The sequence below is a fragment of the Salvelinus fontinalis genome, chromosome 18, assembly GCF_029448725.1.
Source record: "Salvelinus fontinalis isolate EN_2023a chromosome 18, ASM2944872v1, whole genome shotgun sequence".
In the NCBI taxonomy this organism is placed as follows: domain Eukaryota; kingdom Metazoa; phylum Chordata; class Actinopteri; order Salmoniformes; family Salmonidae; genus Salvelinus; species Salvelinus fontinalis.
Window position 1 is genome coordinate 12,083,381 of NC_074682.1, and position 20,964 is coordinate 12,104,344.

The 20,964-nt window shown below is 40.3% G+C and overlaps 1 protein-coding gene across 2 annotated transcripts in view; it reads left to right on the plus strand.

Annotated features, from left to right (window-relative positions):
• mmel1 (membrane metallo-endopeptidase-like 1) overlaps positions 1–20,964 on the plus strand; it is a 43,413-nt gene that overhangs the window by 18,402 nt on the left and 4,047 nt on the right. For both annotated transcript variants that reach the window (XM_055868199.1, XM_055868198.1), the window contains 4 exons: positions 19,376–19,495; positions 19,637–19,770; positions 20,080–20,145; positions 20,392–20,487. In XM_055868199.1, coding sequence (XP_055724174.1) covers positions 19,376–19,495; positions 19,637–19,770; positions 20,080–20,145; positions 20,392–20,487 — 416 coding nt within the window. The remainder of the gene's footprint in view (positions 1–19,375; positions 19,496–19,636; positions 19,771–20,079; positions 20,146–20,391; positions 20,488–20,964) is intronic.

Genomic DNA, 20,964 nt, shown 5'->3' on the forward strand with positions numbered 1-20,964 from the left:
AAAAACATGCATCCTGTTTGCAACAAGGCACTAAAGCAATACTGCAAAACATGGCAAAGCAAATCACTTTTTGTTATGTTTGGGGCAAATCCAATACAACACATTACTGAGTACCACTCTCCATATTTTCAAGCATAGTGGTGGCTGCATCATGTTATGGGTATGTTTGTAATCATTAAGGACTGGGTATTTTATCAGGATAAAAAAGAAACGGAATGGAGCTATGCACAGGCAAAATCCTATAAGAAAACCTATTAATTCACCTTTCAGCAGAACAATAACCTAAAAAAACAAGGCCAAATCTACACTGGAGTTACTTACCAAGAAGACCGTGAATGTTCCTAAGTGACCGAGTTGAAGCGAATATTTACTTAAACCTGCTTGAAAATCTATGGCAAGACCTGAAAATGGCTGTCTTAGCAATGATCAGAAGCCAACTTGAAAGACCTCTTAACCAATTGTGCTATTTTGTGTGTTTTTTTGCATTGTTTGTAACTTATTTTGAACATAATGTTGATAGTACCGTCTCTTATGACCGAAAAGAGCTTCTGGATATCAGAACAGCGAGTACTCACCTTGAACTGGACAAATATTCTTTCTTTAATGAGTCTGACGCTCCTGGACAAGGGGCAGATCCTCGTCATTCGCATGACGAAAATAAGGAGATACAGGGGGCGCAGACCAGGGTGCCTTGTGAGAATTCGTCAGGGAGTGTGCAACCCGCCTCTACCATCCATTCTACTGGCCAATGTGCAATCACTGGAGAATAAACTGGATGAGCTCAGTTTGAGACCATCCTACCAACGGGACATTAAGAACTGTAATATCTTATGTTTCACCGAGTCGTGGCTGAATGATGACCCGGATAATATACAGTTGACTAGGTTTCCTGTGCATCGGCAGGACAGAACAGCTACATCCGGTAAGACGAGGGGTGGGGGTGTGTCTTTGTCAATATGTCACATATGTCTAATATTAAGGTAGTCTCAAGGTATTGCTCGCCTGAGGTAGTGTACCTCATGATAATCTGTAGATCACACTATCTTCCAATAGAGTTTATCTATACTTTTTGAAGCCGTCTATTTAGCACACAGTCTGTTCTGCAAATTTAGGAAGAGATTATGTCAGTAATGAGATGCACTATAAAGAGGTTATTGTGTATTTTCCAGTAAGTTAGTGGCAACTTGTTGCTGTGAATTTGTCATTTCTTACCTGGAAACTACTAGTTAATAAGTTATTTTAAAATTCAGAAGAACTTACTGGCAAAACATTGGAAGTAATCTACAGGACACTTGCTGCCACTCCTTGCCAGTAACCTACTGTGCCATCAAATCAAATCCAGCTTTATTTATACAGCACATTTTAGACATGGAATGCAACGCAATGTGGTTCACAGGAAAAAACGAATAAAAACAATGAAAATAAAAACTGAAATATTTACTACACAACATAAATAAGAGGATAGAAAACTAAAGAATAACATTGAAAACTGAACGACTAAAAAACACCATAAGGAAAAGCAAAGCTGAAAAAGTTTTAAATATGGTCGACAATTTCGGCCCCCTCAGGTTCTCTGGCATGCTATTCCAGAGGCTGGGGGGATAATAACTTAAAGCTGCCTCTGCAGGCTTCAGGATAGTTAAAAGGTCAGTGCCAGAGGACCTGAAGGACCTCCTGGGTACATAACATAAAAGCATGTCTGACATGTATTGGGGTGCACAATCGTGGATTGATTTATAACACCAATAGAATCATCTTAAAATGTCTTCTAAATCGCTCAGACAGCTAGAGCAGAGACCGTAAAACCGGGGTAAGTGTGTACTCCGTCTGGTCTTGGTCAGTACCCGACCAATGGGCCGACCAGACAGTAGAGCGTTACAGTTGTCAAGCCTTGTAATAAAAGCATAGAGGAGTTTCTCTGTATCAGCCTGAGAGAGAAACGGCCGCACCGTGGTAATGTTCCTCAAGTGGTAAAAAGGTGACTCTTCTGTTGACAACATGCACATCACTTGCTGATTGGCAGCATACTGTAGCAGAGGCAGCCAATCAGAAGATTGCAGGTGGTTTGGAGGTTTGGCTTTCAGCTAACTATTTTTGGTCTCCCATGAATGGGAATGCCATCCCAGTTAATGTGTTCGGTTGTATTCAAGACACCATGTCATTGTCGTACTCACTTCCCTACCAGACCATCATGTCACTGAGTGATGTATTAACTACACTAAGTTACTGTGAATTTCACAATAACCTACTTGCAAATAGCTGACAGCAAGTTATTGAAAATTAAATATTAACTTCCTGTGAATCAGCTGCTATTAAGCTACTGGAAAATACACAGTAACTTCTTCACAGTGCAGCTCTTAATTGTCTAGCTCTTACAAAAAGGTGCTCAACCTTTATCAACACATCAATAAGACCAATTCAACCACAACATTCCAGTTGGTAGAGCATGGCGCTGTGGATTCGATTTCCAAGGTGGACCAGTCCGCAAAAAATAAGTATGCACTCACTACTGTAAGTCGCTCTGAATAAGAGCATCTCCTAAATTGCTAAAATGTAAACATTCCAACTAACAGTTGGCAGCCTAGTGGTTAAGGCCGTTGGCCAGTAACTGAAAGGTTGCTGACCCGGTGAAAAATCTGTTGATGTGCCCTTTAGCAAGGCACTTAGAGTGCATTCAGACCCTTTGACTTTCACATTGGTTACATTAGTTTTATTCTAAAATGTATTAAATAGTTTTTTCCCCTCATCAATCTACACACAATACCCCATAATGACCACGCAAAAACAGGGTTTTAGAAATGTTAGCACATTTATTACAAATTCAAACAAAAATATTTAATTTACATAAGTATTCAGGCCCTTTACTCAGTATTTTGTTGAAGCACCTTTGTTAGCGATTACAGCCTTGAGTCTTCTTGAATATGACGCTACAAGCTTGGCACACCTGTATTTGGGGAGTTTCTCCCATTCTCTGCAGATCCTCTCAAGCTCTGTCAGGTTGGATGGGGAGCGCCGCACAGCCATTTTCAGGTCTCTCCAGATATGTTCGACCGGGTTCAAGTCCGGCCTCTGGCTGGGCCACTCAAGGACATTCAGAGACCCAAAGTCACTCCTGTGGTGTCTTGGCTGTGTAGTTAGTGTCGTTGTCCTGTTGGAAGGTGAACCTTTGCCCCCAGTCTGGGGTCCTGAGAGCTCTGGAACAGGTTTTCATCAAGGATCTCCCTGTACTTTGCCCCGTTCATCTTTCCCTCGTTCCTGACTATTCTCCCAGTCCCTGCCGCTGAAAAACATCCCCACAGCATGACGCTGCCACCACCATGTTTCACCGAAGGGATGGCGCCAGAAGTGAAGCTTGGCATTCAGGCCAAAAATAATCTTGTTTCTCATGGTCTGAGAGTCCTTTAGGTGCCTTTTGGCAAACTCCAAGTGGGCTGTCATGTGCCTTTTACTGAGGAGTGGCTTCCGTCTGGCCACTCTACCATAAAGGCCTGATTGGTGGATTGTTGCAGAGATGGTTGTCCTTCTGGAATGTTCCTCCCACCTCCACAGAGAAACTCTGGAGCTCTGTCAGAGTGGCCATCGGGTTCTTGGTCACCCCCCTGACCAAGGCCCTTCTCCCCTGATTGCTCAGTTTGGCCGGGCGGCCAGCTTGAGTAAGAGTCTTGGTGGTTCCAAACGTCTTTCATTTAAGAATGATGGAGGCCACTGTGTTCTTGGGGACCTTCAATGCTGCAAACATTCTTTGGTACCCTTCCCCAGATCTGTGCCCTGTGCCTCCACACAATCCTGTCTCGGAACTCTACGGACAATTCCTTCGACCTCATGGCTTGGTTTTTGCTCTGACTGTCAACTGTGGTACCTTATATAGACTGGTGTGTTCCTTTCTAAATCATGTCCAATCAATTGAATTTACCACAGGTGGACTCCAATCAAGTTGTAGAAACATCTCAAGGATGATCAATGGAAATAGGATGCACCTGAGCACAATTTCGAGTCTCATAACAAAGGGTCTGAATACTTATGTAAATAAGGTATTTCTGTTTTTTTATTAGCAAAAATTGCTAAAAACCTGTTTTAGCTTTGTCATTATGGGTTATTGTGTGTAGATTGACGAGGAAAAAGTTTTATTTAATCCATTTTAGAATAAGGCTGTAACATAACAAAATGGAAAAAGGGAAGGGGTCTGAATACTTTCCGAATGCATTGTAAGTCGATCTGGATAAGAGTGTCTGCAAAAAATGTACATATTACATACTCCCAAATATACTAATGAGCCTCCACAGCACATTTCCCCCACCTACATTTCAAAGTACAGTATAGTCATGCTCACATGCTAGTCGGAGCTGGGAAACTCTGAAATGTCCGACTTGCTAATTCGTTGAACACAGCACGTGATTAACTACAACCAGTTAGCAATTTGGAGATTTCAGAGTTTCCTAGCTCCGACTAGCATTTGAGCGCAGCATAATGCTGCGTTCGTAACCAAGTGGAAATTTAGGAATTTAGCTGGGAAAAATCCACTTGAACGACCCTCCAACTGGTAATCACTAGTGGGAAACTCGTCTATCATCTTGAGCTCCCACTACTCCCCCATGCTGAACTTTGACGTCACCTAAGGAAATTACATTTTATAACAGCATTTTCGGCAGTTAAATGCAACAAAACATTAAAAGCAACCCATTAATATGTTTTTTGAACACTATAATTTGTTTACAAGCAAGATAGGTGTACTTTTAGTTTATGGTTTACGCAGCTTGTTGGCCATTAGCCGATCACCTTTACTCAACAAGTTCAAAGCACGTGAGCGCATCCAACTGGTATTTACGACTTCACAACTGGTAAATTCCCACCTCCCATATAGTTACGAATGCAGCATTAAATGAAATATAGCATTATATAGAAAGAGGAGTGGGAGGCCCCAGTACACAACTGAGGAATAGGACAAGTACATTAGTGTCTAGTTTGAGAAAGACGCCTCACAAGTCCTCAACTGGCAGCTTTATTAAATAGTACCAGAACACTAGTCTCAACGTCAACATTGAAGAGGCGACTCCGGGATGCTGGCCTTCTAGGCAGAGTTGCAAAGAAAAAAGCCATATCTCAGACTAGCCAATAAAAAGAAAAGATTAAGATGGGCAAAATAACACAGACACTGGACAGAGGAACTCTGCCAAGAAGGCCATTATCCCGGAATCGCCTCTTCACTGTTGACGTTGAGACTGGTGTTTTGAGTGTACTATTTAATGACGCTGCCATCATTGATTACATTTACTTATTTTAGCTATTTGAGAGTTTTCTGTATAGTTGTCAAAGTTGGTGGGGTATATTATGCTGTTTTATTGTAACACCTGAATCACTATGATAAATATAATCGTTTTTCTTGAGTGTATCTTTAACAAAACTGAGATGTACTTTGAAGTCTAAAGTGTAGGAATACAGGTGAAATCAGTTATTGACACAGATATTCTGGTGTAGTAGGATGATGAGAATGCAGTGAACCTAGAGATTCTGAGTTCAAATCCCAGGTAAGGACATGAGGAATAATAATTACTGTTTAAATAAACATACACACTTTTGTTTTCAGGGTTAAAAGCACTGTGTGTATCATAACAACAAATTTTGGTTTTCAGGGCATCACCGTGAAATTTATTCCACGTGAAAAGTTATGCGATCACTTGAAAATCCATGTGAAACTTAGTGTGAAAATCCACATCATCACGTGAATTGTTCCAAAAACATATGGTTTCACATGATTTCACATGTGCAAAATGTGATTTTCCACATGTGAAATCATGTGGTTTTTCTATAAGGGCTGGCTCACTTCCACTCTCATCTGATTGAGAATAATGACTGGCGGTAATCCTTTCTGCTGTTGATAGTTTCAGGCTCCAGTGCACACAAACTTTGCGGGCTAAAAAAGATGGACTTGGCTTGGGGCGCCAGCAACAATGAATGCAACTCAGACAATGCTGCTAACACATGGACTGGTAATGTGCAATGATGATTAGTCAGATGTGAAGAATTTTGTTTCATTCGCTTGATATAAAAGGTTGCATGATGTGGAAATTCTTACACGCGGCATTCTAAGTCAATCTTCAATGAATCATTGTTTATTATCAGTGCGCTAGAGAGGTTCCAACCAACTTGAAGTGCCATAGTAAACGTCTGTCAGGAGGTCCCACGGGGCAGTGATTTAGCTTATTCATTACTTATTCATCATTAACGTTTTCTATATTCATGTGACAGACCAATACCCCAGAAGGCTTCTTCTCTAAGCTGAAACCTTGAAACTGAGATATCTTTCATTCTCAAAACAAGGGTCTGGGCGTTCTGCCAAATTGCAGATACTGAGGGCCTCCCGGGTGGCGCAGTGGTCTAGGGCACTGCATCGCAGTGCTAACTGCGCCACCAGAGTCTCTGGGTTCGCCCCCAGGCTCTGTCGCAGCCGGCCGCGACCGGGAGGTCCGTGGGGCGACGCACAATTGGGCTAGCGTCGTCCGGGTTAGGGAGGGTTTGGCCGGTAGGGATTTCCTTGTCTCATCGCGCTCCAGCGACTCCTGTGGGAGTTGGGCGCAGTGCGCGCTAACCAAGGGGGCCAGGTGCACGGTGTTTCCTCCGACACATTGGTGCGGCTGGCTTCCGGGTTGGAGGCGCGCTGTGTTAAAGAAGCAGTGCGGCTTGGTTGGGTTGTGCCTCGGAGGACGCATGGCTTTCGACCTTCGTCTCTCCCGAGCCCGTACGGGAGTTGTAGCGATGAGACAAGATAGTAATTACTAGCGATTGGATACCACGAAAAGGGGATACATTTTTTTTTTTAATAAAAAAAATTAATAAAAAAAAATTGCAGATACTGATAGTGAGGGTTCTTTCAGTCAGTCACTTGCATGAACACAGAAAACGGTTATTAGAAAAGCATAAACATAGAACACAGAAATTGTTAAATAGAAATGCACCAACATAAAATGTTCCATCACATTCCATCCTCTTATCTCGTGTGATAATAATCCTTACATTTTAATAGAAGCTAAAGTCTAAAGGCTTACATATCAAAATATTCTATACTCCAATTAAAGTAAGGGAAATCAACACAGAAAAAACACAGATAATTTCAAACCCTTCATTCTGGGTTATACAATCTAATTAGTATCGTAATACTATAATCATAATAAAGGTTATACTTCTATTAACGGGAGTGAATTCATCAAGAATACACACACATGCACAGCATGTTAAATAACACAATTTAGACAAACTAAGAAAGAAAAAACATGCTGCAGCCCATCGGGCAATTTGGGATCCCCAACTTCCAAACAGGGATTCCAAGCAAGTTGCAGACGTCCACTCTGGTTGTGGGGAATTATTCTTAGCAACAGTGGCAATGTATTCGGTGAGATCAGTCATATTAGAAGAGTGATCTGGGACGAAAGTACAAGATTCATCGCCAATGATTGCACAAGTGCCCCCTTGACCTGCCAAAAGATAGTCAAGAGCCTCTCTGTTTTGCAAAGCCAATTTAAGCAATTATTTTAGCATTTCCAAGTCTCTAGAGAACTCTTAAATCTTATCTAGGGCACATGCATAGTGACTTTCACAGGGAAGAGAGAGAATACATGTTATAACAGTTTCACACCAACCTTTTAAAGGAATGAGATTGGGGCAAGGTTAGCCCAAGCTACAATCTAGTGGCTCTCCTCACAATTTGGGGCATACCTCTGTCTCTAGAAGCCTTGCCTTTCCAAATCATAATTATAACTATTCATAAATTATCCAACCCAAATTTAGAATGACGGTCATTAGTGCTTCACGTTGGTTCTATCACTTTAATTTAAGACCCTCAACTTAGCACAAACCAATACTGGCGGAATGTAAATTTACATTGACATACAGTATATTTATCTTATTTTTCTAACATTAACGTTTCTCATCACGGCCCCAATTTGTGGTAATGACAGATTGGTATCTCAATGCATTCTTAGTCTAAATGACTATCAAATTTGCAGTGTGCAGACCTCCACAATCAACCTGATACCCCAAATAAACAATTTGGCATAAGCCTAAATCCATTACATGCACGGTTGACTTTTGTTCAATTAATTCCGTCCATATACAGTGGGGAGAACAAGTATTTGATTCACTGCCGATTTGCAGGTTTTCCTACTTACAAAGCATGTAGAGGTCTGTAATTTTTTATCATAGACACACTTAAACTGTGAGAGACGGAATCTAAAACAAAAATCCAGAAAATCACATTGTATGATTTTTAAGTAATTCATTTGCATTTTATTGCATGACATAAGTATTTGATACATCAGAAAAGCAGAACTTAATATTTGGTACAGAAACCTTTGTTTGCAATTACAGAGATCATACGTTTCCTGTAGTTCTTGACCAGGTTTGCACACACTGCAGCAGGGATTTTGGCCCACTCCTCCATACAGACGTTCTCCAGATCCTTCAGGATTCGGGGCTGTCGCTGGGCAATATGGACTTTCAGCTCCCTCCAAAGATTTTCTATTGGGTTCAGGTCTGGAGACTGGGTAGGCCACTCCAGGACCTTGAGATGCTTCTTACGGAGCAACTCCTTAGTTGCCCTGGCTGTGTGTTTCGGGTCGTTGTCATGCTGGAAGACCCAGCCACGACCCATCTTCAATGCTCTTACTGAGGGAAGGAGGTTGTTGGCCAAGATCTCGCGATACATGGCCCCATCCATCCTCCCCTCAATACAGTGCAGCCGTCCTGTCCCCTTTGCAGAAAAGCATCCCCAAAAGAATGATGTTTCCACCTCCATGCCTCACGGTTGGGATGGTGTTCTTGGGGTTGTACTCATCCTTCTTCTTCCTCCAAACACGGCGAGTGGAGTTTAGACCAAAAAGCTCTATTTTTGTCACATCAAACCACATGACCTTCTCCCATTCCTTCTCTGGATCATCCAGATGGTCATTGGCAAACTTCAGACGGACCTGGACATGCGCTGGCTTGAGCAGGGGGACCTTGCGTACGCTGTAGGATTTTAATCCATGGCGGCGTAGTGTGTTACTAATGGTTTTCTTTGAGACTGTGGTCACAGTTCTCTTCAGGTCATTGACCAGGTCCTGCTGTGTAGTTCTGGGCTGATCCCTCACCTTCCTCATGATCATTGATTCCCCACGAGGTGAGATCTTGCATGGAGCCCCAGACCGAGGGTGATTGACCGTCATCTTGAACTTCTTCCATTTTTTAATAATTGCGCCAACAGTTGTTGCCTTCTCACCAAGCTGCTTGCCTATTGTCCTGTAGCCCATCCCAGCCTTGTGCAGGTCTACAATTTCATCCCTGATGTCCTTACACAGCTCTCTGGTCTTGGCCATTGTGGAGAGTTTGGAGTCTGTTTTGACGAGTGTGTGGACAGGTGTCTTTTACAGGTAACGAGTTCAAACATGTGCAGTTAATACAGGTAATGAGTGGAGAACAGGAGGGCTTCTTAAAGAAAAACTAACAGGTCTGTGAGAGCCGGAATTCTTACTGGTTGGTAGGTGATCAAATACTTATGTCATGCAATAAAACGCAAATTAATTACTTAAAAATCATACAATGTGATTTTCGTTTTAGATTCCGTCTCTCACAGTTGAAGTGTACCTATGATAAATATGACAGACCTCTACATGCTTTGTAAGTAGGAAAACCTGCAAAATCGGCAGTGTATCAAATACTTGTTCTCCCCACTGTATATACAAAATGTCAATTTATTTGGCGCGTTTGATCCAGAAAAAAACAGTTTCCAATTTGCGCAACGTCACTACAAAATATCTCAATAGTTACGTGTAAACTTTTGCAAAACATTTCAAACTACTTTTGTAATACAACTGTAGGTACTTTTAAACGTTAATAATCGATCAAATTGAAGACGGGACTATCTGTGTTCAATACAGGAAGACAGAAACTGACGCTACTTTGAGTCATGCACCTCTCTCAAAAAGTACACTTCAAGTGACACTCGTTCAAGATGGCCGTACTTCTTCATTACACAAAGGAATAACCTCAACCAATTTCCAAAGACTGGTGACATCCAGTAGAAGCGGTAGGAACTGCAAACAAGTTAATTAGAAATCTAGTATCCCAATGAAAACTCATTGAACAGACAGTGACTTAATTTTTTTTTAAATTCTGAATGGTTTGTCCTCGGGTTTTTGCCTGCTACATAAGTTCTGTTATACTCACAGACATGATTCAAACAGTTTTAGAAACTTCAGAGTGTTTTCTATCCAAATCTACTAATAATATGCATATCTTATATTCTGGGGATGAGTAGAAGGAAGTTGAAATTGGGCACGCTATTTATCCAAAAGTGAAAATGCTGCCCCCTATCCTAGAGAAGTTAATAACAACACACAGTTTAAAATATTTTTTTTCTCAAAAATACTCCCCTATCATCTTGGCGATCTCACCGCAGAGTTACAAGGTCAGGGAGTTAGAGGGCGTATCCTTAGAGAGAAATCACGACCATACAGCAGACCCAATCTGGTGAGATATGTTATTGAAGCAAGACAAAAACAAGGAAAACAAAACACAAATATATCACTCAAGGTGGAGAAAACTTCAGTCCATTTGGAGTAACTGTCAACCATTACCAACATCTTTTTCCTTTTACTGGCAGGCATGTGAATAAAATCTATTTGCATATTTACCAAATGCTCAGGGGACCGGTAATTCCCCCTTTGGACACACTTACATCGTGATTCATGCGTCCAAGAAAACAACAATACTGCCGGTTAAATCAAAAATAAACAAATTAGAATATCAAATGAGAATTAAAACTCTTGATAAACTCCATCAGGAAATAATTGTATCCCAAAAGGTAATGGTAAAATAGACTAGAGACAGGTGTTCCTGATTCAGGGGCAGCGCTCGCTCTGTCTTTCTCGTGGTCCGAATCACACATAGGACTATTGATAAATGATAAACTTTTTCTTTAATACATAGAGTTTACATAGCCCATTTAAATCTTAGTCAATGTCTCTCTAGTGAGGGTGATCAGGCCTCACCAGGAAGTCAGAACAGAGGTCAGATGTCAGTCAGCCCTATTAAGTGAGTGTTTGTTTCCCTGTACCTCAGACATTATTTAAAGATATTTCAAACATTTTGCGTATCAGGTTTACATTCAGTACATTTCTTTTCTTATGAAGATAATTTGCATGAGTGCAACTAAAACTGACAATAGAACCTTCAGAAAATGTAATTTGTGTACAACATCCTTTCTAACCTGTGAGTAGGTGGGTTGTGTGTGGGTGCTGGCGTGTGTGTGGCAAAAATCATAGGGTAAAAACAAACAAAAAATGGCCAGGCCTAACTTAATTTGGGAGCTCCCTTAACAGCTGGATCCGGGGAGCTTTAACTGCTCTCCAAAGGCACTTGCCTTAGGAAGCCTTTCATAGGGAGAGATACATAATCATTAAAAACATTTTTTTTTTAAATTATTATTAATAATTATACTTCAGACTTTTCGGATGATGCAGTGTCACGTCAAGCTGAATAGGCACCTTCTAAAGTAAACAATCCCAGAGCCCCTCTCTTGTAATCTTGTCATTTTGACCTGTTGCATTAACCTCTCTGGAGCGGATAGCACCCCTGATGATAGCACCCCAGCTAACAATCACAGATCATCATATTTCAACCCTCCCGGCACGACACAAAACGCAGAAATAAAGATATAATTCATGGCTTATCTTTGATGAGCTTCTTCTGTTGGCACTCCAATATGTCCCATAAACATCACAAATGGTCCTTTTGTTCGATTAATTCCGTTGATATATATCCAAAATGTCCATTTATTTGGCACGTTTGATCCAGAAAAACACCGGTTCCAACTTGCACAACGTGACTACAAAATATCTCAAAGGTTACCTGTAAGCTTTGTTCAAACATTTCAAACTACTTTTGTAATACAACTTTAGGTATTTTTTAACGTAAATAATCGATCAAATTGAAGACGGGATGATCTGTGTTCAATACCAGAGGAAAACAATGTGTAGCATGCTTTCTGGTCACGAGCCTCTAACAAACAGTACACTTCACTGGAGCCTCATTCTGAACATGGCTACTTCTTCATTTCTCAAAGGAAAAACCTCAACCAATTTCTAAAGACTGTTGACATCCAGTGGAAGCGATAGGAACTGCAGAGAGGTCCCTTAGAATCTGGATTCCCAATGAAAACCCATTGAAAAGAGTGACCTCAAAAAACAAATATCTGAATGGTTTATCCTCGGGGTTTTGCCTGCCAAATAAGTTATGTTATAGTCACAGACATGATTCAAACAGTTTTAGAAACTTCAGTGTTTTCTATCCAATACTACTAATAATATGCATATATTAGCATCTGGGACTGAGTAGGAGGCAGTTTACTCAGGGCACGCTTTTCATCCAAACGTGAAAATGCTGCCCCCTATCCTAGAGAAGTTAACATACAATTCTGTACAAACTGTCCCTGGGACATAAAACTAGTCAAAATATGAAATCCGCTAGGACCTTCAAAAAGTTAGTGCTGGCTTATCAGCTCAATATTCGGTACTAAAACATTTACTTAGATCTACTTCATTCTGGACACAGTTCCACGTAATGGGAAATGTATCACAGGAAGCTTATCTCTAACCCAAACAACAGATGACATAAACACGAGAGCAGTGGACCAGGCCTTGAAGAGTAAGCGGCCTCTAATTTAATATAATTCCCAATGCTCGATCCTTCTTTCTTACTTCTTCAAATTACTACGATATTGCATTATTGGAGTGCAATTTGAAAGCCAATTACCATTCACTTTGTTACTTTCACTAGTCTCCATATCATTTTCCTTCAACTAGGACTCCCTTCCCAATAGGAAGACCTCTTAATCTACTATTACTAATACACTGGATCACTCTCAAACAACATTCTGCTTTTCCTCCATTGCAAGGTTTAAAACAAAACAAACATGAAAACTTTATCCATATTGGAAGGCATTGTTTTCATTTTAGTTTACCCTAACAATGTTACTCTATACATTTATTTCAAATTTCTAATGGATATTCACTTTCTGCTTCACACTTATTAAATGTCTATTATTTTGAGATGAACATGTCATGCTTTGGAGGGATCAATATGTATTAACTGAGCTGGCACTGTCTATCAGTCCCCTGTAGATGGCATGGTGCTCTGTCCATAATAAGTCTCTACCTAGCAAGTTAAAATGGCTGAGTAGGTGAATACAGAAAATCATTGGGTCTATTTAACAGGGTTTGGGATTTATTTTGAAATGTATAACCAGGGTGGAGGAAATCATATAAGCAGTTATAGGTTTATTGGTTAGGTTTAAGTCCAGTACAATGCTTTAACCGTATCTTTATTAAATGATCCATAAAGGGACCACTGAACATTTCTCCTAATTTTTTAAACCACTTAAGCATGTTGATGTGTGGGTGTGCAAGTTGTATATTATTTCTATTGTTACTTCAGATTTCTAGTTACCCATTATACTCAATATTATGTTACTTTATCTCTAGTAACCCATTACACATGTGTGTTACATCACAAATTCCTCCTCTACACCAGTGTTCTATTCATACAGGGGTTTGAATATTTTCTAGTGTTTTATTTAACAGCATATTTGGGAATGGTACTTTCTATTTTTATATCTCCACATGCATAATAACGTTATACCATCAAACTCCAGTGATGAGTCATGTTATCCTCATGTAATCTAAAGGCATGTTACCCTCAGAGACATGTTATCCTTGTTACTAATGAGACGTGTAATCATGTTATCCTCGTTACTAATCGAGACATATTATCCTCCACCTGTAGATCCAACGGGTGGTGTTGGACAGACCCCTAGATAACGTTACAGACTGAAACTCAATTCACAGAACTGGTGGGGGCATTCATTCACCTCTTTCACACGTGAGCTAGTCCCCTGGCAGCTCTCATTCACTCAGTCATTTACAGCTAAATTTCAATCTCTTATTATCCAACTTTCAATCATCTTATTATCATATTTCAAATCAGTATTATGATCCAAATTTCAATCATAATAGTAAATGTCAATCAATTAATTATTAAAATTTCAATCCGTTTAATATGCCATATCTCACAACTTTTACATCCACATTCACTTAGTACTATTCCCAAACACACTCTGTAATCTCCCTTATTACCCATGTGCATCTTCAACAATTCTCTTGTCATTACTTGCTATGCACCATATGCATATCCTGTACATACAGTGGAAGTCAGAAGTTTACATACACCTTAGCCAAATACATTCAAACTCAGTTTTTCACAATTCCTGACATTTAATCAGAGTAAAATTTCCCTGTCTTAGGTCAGTTATTCTTTATTTTAAGAATGTGAATGTCAGAATAATAGTAGAGAGAATGATTTATTTCAGCTTCTATTTCTTTCATCACATTCCCAGTGGGTCAGAATTAAACATACACTCAATTAGTATTTGGTAGCATTGACTTTAAATTATTTAACTTGGTCAAACGTTACAGGTAGCCTTCCACAAGCTTCCCAAAATAAGTTGGGTGAATTTTGGCCCATTCCTCCTGACAGAGCTGGTGTAACAGTCAGGTTTGTAGGCCTCCTTGCTCGCACACGCTTTTTCAGTTCTACCCACACATTTTCTATAGGATTGAGGTCAGGGCTTTGTGATGGCCACTCCAATACCTTGACTTTGTTGTCCTTAAGCCATTTTGCCACAACTTTGGAAGTATGCTTGGGGTCATTGTCCATTTGGAAGACCCATTTCTGACCAAGTTTTAACTTCCTGACTGATGTCTTGAGATGTTGCTTCAATATATCCACATAATTTTCTTACCTCATGATGCCATCTATTTTGTGAAGTGCACCAATCCCTCCTGCAGCAAAGCACCCCCACAACATGACGCTGCCACCCCTGTGCTTCGTGGTTGGGATGGTGTTCTTCGGCTTGCAAGCCTCCCCCTTTTTCGTCCAAACATAACGATGGTCAATATGTCCAAACAGTTCTATTTTTGTTTCATCAGACCAGAGGACATTTCTCCAAAAAGTACGATCTTTGTCCCCATGTGCAGTTGCAAACCATAGTCTGGCTTTTTTATTGCGGTTTTGGAGCAGTGGCTTCTTCCTTGCTGAGCGGCCTTTCAGGTCATGTCGATATAGGACTCGTTTTACTGTGGATATATTCCTTTGTACCTGTTTCCTGCAGCATCTTCACAAGATACTTTGCTGTTACTCTGGGATTGATTTGCACTTTTTGCACTTTTCTCATCTCTAGGAGACAGAACGCGTCTCCTTCCTGAGCGGTATGACAGGTGCGTGGTCCCATGGTGTTTATACTTGCGTACTATTGTTTGTACAGATGAACTTGGTACCTAGAAGCGTTTGGAAATTGCTCCCAAGGATGAACCAGACTTGTGGAGGTCTACAATTTTTTTTTCTGAGGTCTTGTCTGATTTCTTTTGATTTGCCCATGATGTCAAGCAGAGGCACTGCGTTTGAAGGTAGGCCTTGAAATACATCCACAGGTACACCTCCATTTGACTCAAATTATGTCAATTAGCCTATCAGAAGCTTCTAAAGCATGACATAATTTTCTGGAATTTCCCAAGCTGTTTAAAGACACAGTCAACTTAGTGTATGTAAACTTCTGACCCACTGGAATTGTGATAGTGAATTATAAGTGAAATAATCTGTCTGCAAACAATTGTTGTAAAAATTAAATTGTGTCATGCACAAAGTAGATGCCAAAACTATAGTTTGTTAACAATACATTTCTGGAGTGGTTGAAAAACGAGTTAATGATTCCAACCTAAGTGTATGTAAACATCCAACTTCAACTGTAGATATTTATTATAAATGCCTGTAGATACAGTAGCTGTCAGCGAGGCTTTCCATGGTACCGTTACTTCCTCGCTCTAGTCTTCTCGTTAGACTAGTGACTAACCTTCTCTCTATAAGAATATGGGTACCTTTTTATGCGTTAGTCGCCTTCATTTTATATCATTTATTTTTTATACTGATGAATTTAAATTGACTTACTGAAATCAGTTGCCGTCCCTCAATTGTTAGCGGATGATGCATCTCCTCCTGGGCAGCTCATAGTAAGGCTCTGGTCTGGGTGGGTCCCGTCCTCTTTTGGTCAGACAGGAATTTCTCTTATGCTTCATAGAATGCCCCCCACTCCCCACTTGAAAGCTCGGTAGGCAGAATGAATAATCCAGTTTGTGACTTCAATTTTTTGTGGAAATTCTTACACAGGGACAATCAAAGTCAATCATAAATTAATCATTGTTTATTATCAGCGCGCTGAAGAGGTTCCAACAACCTTGATGCACCATAGTGAACGTCTGTCAGGAGCTCTCACAGGCAGTCTCATAGTTCTCTTATATACTGCAGACAAGTCATATTTGCATGATTTAGCTTATTTATAATTAATTCATCCGACCAATACTGGGTCATGCATGTGACAGATCAATACCTCACGGGGCTTCTTCTAAGCTGAGACCTTGAAACTGAGATAGTGGCTTACGAAAGTATTCACCCCCCTTGGCATTTTTCCTATTTTGTTGCCTTACAACCTGGAATTAAAATGGATAGGCCATTCCAATACATTTAAATGTTTCCCCTTAAACCACTCGAGTGTTGCTTTAGCAGTATGCTTAAGGTCATTGTCCTGCTGGAAGGTGAACCTCCGTCCCAGTCCCAAATCTCTGGAAGACTGAAACAGGTTTCCCTCTAAAATGTCCCTGTATTTAGCACCATCCATCATTCCTTCAATTCTGACCAACTTCCCAGTGCCTGCTGATGAAAAACATCCCCACAGCATGATGCTGCCACCACCATGCTTCACTGTGGGGATGGTATTCTCGGGGTGATGAGGTGTTGGGTTTGCGCCAGACATAGCATTTTCCTTGATGGCCAAAAAGCTCAATTTTAGTCTCATCTGACCAGAGTACCTTCTTCCATATGTTTGGGGAGTCTCCCACATGCCTTTTGGCAAGCTTTTTTCTGGACACTCTTCCGTAAAGCCCAGCTCTGTGGAGTGTACAGCTTAAAGTGGTCCTATGGACAGATACTCCAATCTCCGCTGTGGAGTTTTGCAGCTCCTACAAGGTTATCTTTGGTCTCTTTGTTGCCTCTGATTAATTCCCTCCTTGCTTGATCCGTGAGTTTTGGTGGGCGGCCCTTTCTTGGCAGGTTTGTTGTGATGCCATATTCTTTCAAATTTTTATTATGGATTTAACCTCTAGGGTACGTGAGATGGTAGCGTCCCACCTCTTCAACAGCCAGTGAAACTGCAGGGCGCCAAATTCAAAACAACAGAAATCCCATAATTAAAATTCCTCAAACATACATGTATTTTACAGCATTTTAAAGATACACTTGTTGTAAATCCAGCCACAGTGTCCGATTTCAAAAAGGCTTTACGACGAAAGCAAACCAAACGATTATGTTAGGTGAGTGCCTATTCACAGAATAACACAGACATTTTTCTAGCCAAAGAGTGGATTCACAAAAGCAGAAATATAGATAACATGAATCACTAACCTTTGATGATCTTCATCAGATGACACTCATAGGACTTCATGTTACACAATACATGTATGTTTTGTTCGGTAAAGTTCATATTTATATCCAAAAATCTGAGTGTACATTGGCGCATTACGTTCAGTAGTTCCAAAACATCCTTTGATTTTGCAGAGAGCCACATCAAATTACAGGAATACTCATAATAAACATTGCTAAAAGATACAACTGTTATGCATGGAATTTTAGATGCACTTCTCCTTAATGCAACTGCTGTGTCAGATTTCAAAAAAGCTTTACGGAAAAAGCAAACCATGCAATAATCTGAGTCGGCGCTCAGAGCCCAATCAAGACACAAATATATCCGCCGTATTATGCAGTCAACAGAAGTCAGAAATAACATTATAAACATTCACTTACCTTTGATGATCATCAGAATGTACTCCCAGGAATCCCAGTTCCACAATAAATGTTTGTTTTGTTCGATAATGTCCATCATTTATGTCCAAATTCCTCCTCGTTGTTCTAGCGTTCAGTACACTTTCCAAACTCACGACGCGTGGGTAAGTCCAGCGGAAAGTACGGACTAAAAGTTATATTATAGTCCGTAAAAACATGACAAACGAAGTATTGAATCAATCTTTAGGATGTTTTTAACATAATTCTTCAATAATTTCCCAACCGGAGTATTCCTTTGTCTTCAGAAATGCGATGGAACAGAGCTCGCTCTAACGTGAACGCGCATGGTCAGGGCATGTTCAGGTCATGATAGACCTTACTCATTCCCCTCTCCTTCGGCCCCACTTCACAGTAGAAGCATCAGACAAGGTTCTAAAGACTGTTGACATCTAGTGGAAGCCTTAGGAAGTGCAATATTTCCAATATGCCACTGTATCCTCAATAGGAGCTGAGTTGAAAATCGACCAACCTCAGATTTCCCACTTCCTGGTTGGATGTTTTCTCAGGTTTTTGCCTGTCATATGAGTTCTGTTATACTCACAGACATCATTCGAACAGTTTTAGAAACTTCAGAGTGTTTTCTATCCAAATATACTAAAACTATGCATATTCTAGCTTTTATGGCTTTGTAACAGGCCGTTTACTCTGGGCATGCTTTTCATCCGGACGTGAAAATACTGCCTCCTACCCCAAAGAAGTTTTAATGGTGCTCTGTCGGATGTTCAAAGTTGCGGATATTTTTTTATAACCCAATCCTGATCTGTACTTCTCCATAACTTTGTCCATGACCTGTTTGGAGAGCTCCTTACTTAGTGGTGTTGCAGACTCTGGGGCCTTTCAGAACAGGTGTATATATACTGAGATCATGTGACACAGACTGCGCACAGGTGGACTTTATTTAACTAATTATGTGACTTCTGAAGGTAATTGGTTGCACCAGATCTTATTTAGGGGCTTCATAGCAAACGGGGTGAATACATATGCATATGTTTTATTTTTTTTTAAACAAGTTATTGTGTTAATTTCACTTCAACAAATTTGAACTATTTTGTGTATGTCCATTACATGAAATCCAAATAAAAATTAATTTAAGTTACAGGTTGTAATGCAACAAAATAGGAAAAATGCCAAGGGGGGTGAATACTTTTGCAAGGCACTGTATCTTTCGTTCTAAAAATAAGGGTCTGGGCGTACTGCCAAATTGCAGATACTGATTGTGAAGGTTCGTTCAATCAGTCACTTGCATGAAAACAGTTATTAGAAAGCACAAACATAGAACACGGAAATTGGTAAAAAGAAAAGCACCAACATTAAAGTTTCCATCACAACGATTATAGATGGTCTTAGTTAATTTGGCCCGATTTGTTCCTTGTACGTTTCTCTCTGTCCTTTTTCCTAGTATTCCCTGCCGGTATCCTGCAGCCTCCTTTCTTCAGTAAGCAGCAGCTCCAGGCCCTGAACTTTGGTGGAATAGGGATGGTTATTGGACATGAGATCACCCATGGGTTTGATGACAATGGTGAGGCAGTCCTCATATTTACAGTCAATGTCCATGTCTGTGTCCAATGTGTTGCACAATCATTTTTAGTATAGAGTATTAATTCATGGGAAAATGTCAAGAGATTGCATCACAATTAATTCCACATATCTTTCAAAACAGGCCGTAATTTTGACAAGGATGGTAACATGCTTAACTGGTGGAGTAATTATTCTGCTGAGCACTTTAAGGACCAGTCACAGTGCATGGTGCAACAATATGGCAACTTCAACTGGAAGCTTGCAGGAGGACAAAATGTGAGTTTCCCAATGTAGCTGAAGCATGGGCAAAATGTTAAATGTATTTGGGTATAATGACTAAAACTATAAAACTATGAAAAACACTATAAAAGATTATAGAAGATTTTTTTGAAAGAACCTCGATTGAGCGTTTACCATTTAGCTGTTAGTGTGTTAAATACGTCCTGCAGTGATTTTAGAACTTTTTCCAATATTTTAAGTATAAATACACTACTGTACATACTTAAGACCACCTAAATCAGGTGTTAAATGAGGTGAAAAGGAGACTGGAGTAGGACTTTAATGACTGTCTCTGTGTTACCGCAGGTCAGTGGAATTAGTACTTTGGGGGAGAACATCGCAGACAACGGAGGAGTTCGGCAAGCTTACAAGGTGTGACACCAAATTATTAAACACATTCAACCCCCATAAAACACAAGGAACCACTTCATAACAACAACAAAAAATCTCTGACTAAATACTATCTAAGTACTATTGTAAAGTGGCTGTTCCACTGGATGTCATAAGGTGAATGCACCAATTTGTAAGTCGCTCTGGATAAGAGCGTCTGCTAAATGACTTAAATGTAAATGTAATTATATTTTATATTTGTATGTTTTTTTGTGTGTTTGTGGTCAGGCCTACATGAAGTGGGTGGAGAGAGAAGGAGAAGAGCTTCGTTTACCTGGTCTGGAGATGGACCACAAGCAACTTTTTTTTCTTAACTTTGCCCAAGTGAGTAAGCTCCCATTTTAATAAATTTAGTAGTCAAAAGCAGGATTCCCCTACAGGGGTGGGCAACTCCAGTCCTCAAGGGCCTGATTGGTGTCACAGTTTTGCCCAACTAACTCACCTGACTCCAATAATCACCTAATCATGATCTTCAGTTTAGAACGCAATTTTATTAATCAGCTGTGTTTGCTAGGATGGAGAAACAGTGTGACACCAATCAGGCCCTCGAGGACTGGAGTTGCCCACCCCTGCGCCTAGCACTATACAGCTGATTAAAATAATCAAAGCTTGATGATGAGTTGATTATTTGAATCAGCTGTGTAGTGCTAACCGAGGTTGGGAAACCCTGGTCTAAAGTAGGCCACTGTTTCTCAACCTTTATTACACCAGGGACCTAAAAGCTATATTAGCGTCCTTCCTCCACTGCTGTCCACTGAGAACAAAAACCCAAAGAGATTATATTTTCCTAAATACTTGGTT